Below are 5,774 nucleotides of genomic sequence, written 5' to 3'. Positions count from 1 at the left end.
TGTGTGTGTGTGTGAGAGAGAGAGAGAGAGAGAGAGAGAGAGAGAGAGAGAGAGAGAGAGAGAGAGAGAGAGAGAGTTACACTGTGTGATTTAACAAAAAAGAAACCAATGAACAATGTGCTTGAACCTCTTAAGCCCGCCAGTTGGGAGAAAATACTCCTAGGAAATTGACATCATTACACAGCGTTCAGCCGTGTTTTGCGCGTGTGGGCATGGAGAGGAGAGTGCCTTCAATCAGAGAAAGGTCTTCGAGAGGAGCAGATGCGGGCTAATCTTAGTGAGGATCGAGGTCATAACAACATCATTCTGATGGGTTCCGTCTGCAGAAAATGGAAATAAACAAAGTGGAAGCCGTTGGGAAGTTGGAGAAAGGTGAGCGGGTCACACAGGAGTTAAGGTTAATGTTGACGTGGTACCTCTAGGGTTCGCCCTAGTATGCTTTACTAACGAGTGGTTCACGAGTTGTTCGTAGCTGAGCTGTACACCCAGTGCAGTAATACATTACTTAAGTAATCAACAGGACTTGTTTTATAAAAAAAAGTAATGACTTTTTGAGAGGTAGATACATCACTCCGAAAGACAACAGAACATAATAGAAAAAGTGCAAAAGTTAAAAGACCAATGTATAAATTTAGCCGAAAGCTAAAGTAAACATAAAAGTCTTCAATCTTGTTTTAAAAGTGGTCAAAGTCAATGTTTAATGTTTACTCTGGGGATAATTAACAGATTGGTCTCAGAAGATCTGAGTGGTCTACATTGAAGGCTTATGTAGTGCAAGCATATCAGTTACATATTTGGCCGATTACCATGTAGGGATTTAAAGGTGAGCAGCATGATTTATCAATCAATTCTCTGACATACAGGGAGCCAGTGTAACGGTTTAAGAATTGGTGTAATGTGTTTAAAAATATGTATCTCTAACAGCAGCGTTCTGAACAAGCTGTTGTTGAACTCTACCAGCAGCATTCTGAAAAAAAAAGACTTGTAAGGAGACAAAAGTCTTGAGTGGACATGAGCCCTCTAAGTCTTGCGTTTTTAAGCTGATAATAGGCTAATTTTGTAACTGATTTGATGTGACTGTCGAAATGTAAATCGGAGGCCTTTCTGTTTAAGCACCAAATAAAACTATCTCTTGGCACATGTGCCAAATAAGGGACAATGGCCCTCCCTCGTCCCTAATAACTATTGGACAGGTGCCCTTCTCACATCTCTTAATACTAATGTTATTGGGTCAAATGGAAACATAAACAAAATTTGGTGGTGGTTGAGAGCACTTCAATTAAAGTCAATTAAAGTTACCAATCTAGCTAGGACCACCAAACACGCTTTTCCCATGTCCAAGCGTCATGACGTTTCTAATTGCTTCAGCTTTTATTTTTTAGCGAGTAACAAAGATGCGAAGTGAAAATGTAACGAAGTAAAAGCATACATTATATTGAGGAAAGGTAGCTGAGTAAAAGTGAACGTTTCTAGAAATGTAAATACTCAAGTGAAGTACAAATCCCGAAAAAACTACTGAAGTAGGGCTACATTAACGAAGTATTTCTACTTTGTTACTATACACCACTGTATACATGTGTATATAATCATGACATTTGACATAGTGATATGTTTAAGGTTTAAAAATCGAGTGCAGTGTAACAACGATGTAGAAAAAAATATCTTCTGTGAACAACAATTTAATTTATAATACAATTACTATTGAAGAAAACAGCAGTTTCAAATTCATCATCTAAATTAGGTTAATATTGAACATGCAAAAAAATCCACACTACAAATTATCTTTTAGTTATAATTATCCATCATAAAACTTGATTCTTATACAAACCATTCGACTAATATAAACTTTTATCAATGGTGCTATATACATGACAGCCCTCTAGGGGTCACTAGATGTGCCCCTGCACATCTAGTGACATCTAGTGTGCAGGGGCACACTCCGGTCCATTCTCGAGGGAGTGATTTTCGTATCTGTGAGTTTTTCCTGTCGCTAGTTTGTCATTTGTATCCCGTCCTCTGCGCTTTAGCTTGTAAGTTGTTATACCAAGTGCCCATCATGCGGGCGCCTCTGTACGATGCCATTCCATGGTGTGAATCCCAAACACAACATGTGTTGAACAGCCGTTTCCATTTATTTGATATTAAAAGTATTAAGTATTTCTTTGACATGTTTTACAGTCTGAATGCTAAACTCTTAAAGATATTCTTGCCTTGAAATGGAGTTGAAGATTAACCTTTATTATTGTTTTTTATGTTGGCAAAATGTGCAATTTATATTATTTATCTATACAACTCATAATATTCAGTATATCAAAGTTTGATTTTTGATTTACAGAATTTTATTAAGTCTTATTTGGAAACTTACCATCGCTTATAGCTTTCTAGTTTTATATAGCATGTATGTATGTTCTTGCCCAATTATCTGTATATAGGTCACAAGTTTAAGAGACAAACAAACATTGATTCACAAAATATAAAACCTACCAACAAACTGAGCAAATGCAGAAACCATTGCTGTAAATAGAAACAAAACATGCAAGGATTCTCTGTATTGTGCCTCTAGTCTCTTTTGAAACTGCTCCTGCAATGAACTATACCATGCAACGACTTGTCTTTTACCGTCAATGTGTTTATCTTTCAATCTGCAAAGCAATTATAAAAGATAAAGCAAGTGCAGCCTTGCAATGAATACAAATAGTTCAATTTGTATGCGTGCACCACAAAAACCATGTCAGAAAGGCTCAAACTAAATAAAATAATATGTGTGTTGTGCGGCTTCAAACTAAACCTGTTGCAATTTAACGCCCTGTTTAGCGCCACATTGGATTTTTTATATTTGACATGGAGAAGAGGTGAGTTGATGTTGAAGATTTATTGATTCAAAGCCAAAAAGAAAAATCCTTCTCAGCCAGGAAAAAGCCCCCTACCAAGTTTATGAGCATATCTAATAGCATATCCACTGGCATGTACGATATAGTGTAGGCCAGCATGTATGCTAATGGAGGTGAGGAGGATGTTCAGGGTAGGGCTCCTCACCTGGCTGGAAGTCTCGGTGGTGCAGACACAGTCTCCAGCCCTGCTCGTCCTCCAGCTTGGGCAGCAGCTCCCCCAGCACCCAGCCCTCGTCGTTTGCGTTGTAGGAGACGAAGGCGTCGTATCGATGAGCACCCATGTCCTTGTTCTTTGAGTTGTAGAGGAACGCCAGCATGAGGTAGTACGCGTAGACCAGATGCCATCGCAGGAAATGGTGGGTGAAGGAGACTGCTATGGTCATGATGACCGCCAATGCCGTGGAAATATAACAGATGAAGCCCATGTCGACCGTACATGAACGGACGTCAATCTCCAAAATTTTTCTCCCATTGAGGTTCGGTGGGAAGTTGCATTCAAAGTTGTACGCACCAAACACTTGTGTTTGCTTGTTGTTGATTACCCATTGAAGGAACCACGCGTTGTCACAGTTACAGGTGAAGCTATTACCCTGCAAATCCAGGTATTCAAGGGCTGACAGAGACAGCATCACTGGCTCTGTAATCACAGAAAATGTGTTCTTCCCCACCTGCAATAACTCCAGCTCTGTGAGGTTAGCATGGAGCAGAAAATCTAGAGACCTTAGGTTTGTTTGTGAAATGTAAAGCCTTTTTAGTTTTTGAATCGGGGAAAACAAATTGTCGGGAATGTCTGTGAAAGCATTTTGAGACAAATATAGCCTATTCAAATTAGGAGTATAGTTGAAGGTGTGTGGGTGCAGGGAATTAAGCTGGTTTTGTTGGATATAGAGTATTGACAGATTTGCAAGGCCTTGCAGAAAGTTTTGAGGGAATTTGTCCCTATGAGATCTGTGTTGAGCTGAAATAAACAATGTATCTAGTTGTGAAAGCTCAGCAAATGGTGGATACGGAATGGACTCTACCGATGCATATTTAATGTGATTGCTCTGCAAATTCAATGTCTTTAAAGCTTTCAAGTCGCTAAAAGCACCGTTTGTAATTTCCGTTATTTCATTTGATCCGAGAGTAAGTTGTCTAAGACTGGACAGTCCAAAAAAAGTCCCATTATTAAGTCGTTTTAATTTATTCCCTTCTAATGCCAAATTCTTAAGGGAATTCAGGGCTTTAAATTCCCCATGATCTAGAACAGTGAGATGATTGTTTAACAAAGAAAGATTTTCAAGATTCGGTGTGCTTTTTTTGAAGGTGCCGTTTAATTTATCAATGCTGCTGTTTTGCAACATTAAGACTTTTAAATGGACCAAATCTTTGAAAACACAATCCTTGAGAGCCAGGAGAGGATTATTGTATAGACTGAGATGTCTGAGCTGTGTCATATTGGCAAAATCCTCACAGCCAAGAACGTTGATGTTATTGCAGCTGACATCCAGTGTTACGAGTTGAGTTTTCCTTATGCCATAGGGGACCGATGTGAGAAAGTTAGACTTTATGATTAAAGTCTTAAGCTGCCTAAGAGATTGAAATGAATTGTCAGAGATGTCAGTTATCTCATTCATCCCCAAGTCCAATATTTTTAGATTAGTACACAAGTGCAGCATGTCTAATCTAATATCTTTGATGCCGTTATTTCGGATTTCAAAAGAGCTCAGCGTTGGGATTTTGCAGGAAATATTGATGAGAACCTGCAGGTTGTTATTTATATGGTTTAACTTTAGATACTTCAGTGAGGAGTTACATGTCTCTAGCACTTCCTGCAGTCCATGTAATGAGGAGCGAACCCCACTGATATATAGTTTATGCACACTTCTAAGGTACGATGTGTCATTCACCTCCCAGACGATACCATTCTTTATACTATCCTCAAGGTACAACCTTTTGAGTTTGGGAAAGATACCTGCAGTGAGCCTAAAGAACATAAGCTCATTCTGAGACAAATCAAGTGTAACAAGTTCTGTAGACTTATTTGACAGCTCCCATGAATGAAAAGTGGAAATGTTGTTTGCTGGAATGTATAGGCTTTGTAAATGTGGTGTATGTTGTAAGATGTTTTTTAAGTGGCGCAGTTTGTTGTGGCCTAGGTCCAAAAACCTAAGCTTGCTCAGAGACATAAAAGAGGCCGGTGCTACTGTTTGGATCTGATTGGAAGTCAGATTCAATTCTATGAGATTGAGCAAGCCATCAAACATACCATCCTGTAGCTTAGAAAGCATATTGTTGTCTAAAAACATCACCTCTAGAGAGATTTGAACCACAAAAGTGCCAGATTCAATCTTGGAGATCAAGTTGTGTCTCAGATTTAAGTGCAACAGATTTGGTAAATTTTCCAAAGCCTTTTTATTTAATTTTAAATTTTGTTTCCAGACAGGTCTATAATTGTGACTGTTTCTGGAATTTCCTTTGGAAATACTTTTAAACTGTTCTTACATATGGCCTGTGTGTTTTGTGTGATCTTGCAGTCCTTCACCACGTAACCAGCAGTTGGAAAAATAAAACTGTTCAAAAAGAAATATAATATTCCAAATGAACAAAAACAAATTCCCCTTAACGGCATCGCAATTTTCGTTTTCATTCAAGTGCACAAAAAAGTTTGTTGATGTTGGTAATTTCCAATACAATGGATTTCAAGTCCTACCAAGTGGATCTTTGTTTGTTCGCTTCTTTCAGTCCGAGGTATCCCTCAGGTTAAAACTGCCAATCCTAAAAGACAAGATACACAGACAGCGGTCATTCAAATCTGCTATCAAAATACTGCCATTGAAGCACAGCATCCTGATGCTATGGGTTTGAGATTTCATGAAAATGTCTTATGTAGGCCTACATGAT

General features: G+C 38.6%; 1 protein-coding gene across 1 annotated transcript; it reads right to left on the bottom strand.

Annotated features, from left to right (window-relative positions):
• Positions 1-2,995: 2,995 nt before the first annotated feature.
• Positions 2,996-5,520, bottom strand: LOC307077571 (uncharacterized protein; the record flags this gene model as incomplete). The annotated part of the gene is given in 2 exon segments (XM_079739000.1): positions 2,996-5,298; positions 5,301-5,520. Coding segments are annotated over 2 exon segments (2,523 nt in total).
• Positions 5,521-5,774: the final 254 nt, after the last annotated feature.

The sequence above is a fragment of the Pollachius pollachius genome (assembly GCF_949987615.1).
Source record: "Pollachius pollachius genome assembly, chromosome: 6".
Taxonomy (NCBI): Eukaryota; Metazoa; Chordata; class Actinopteri; order Gadiformes; family Gadidae; genus Pollachius; species Pollachius pollachius.
This window is presented reverse-complemented; position numbering and strand designations above follow the sequence as displayed.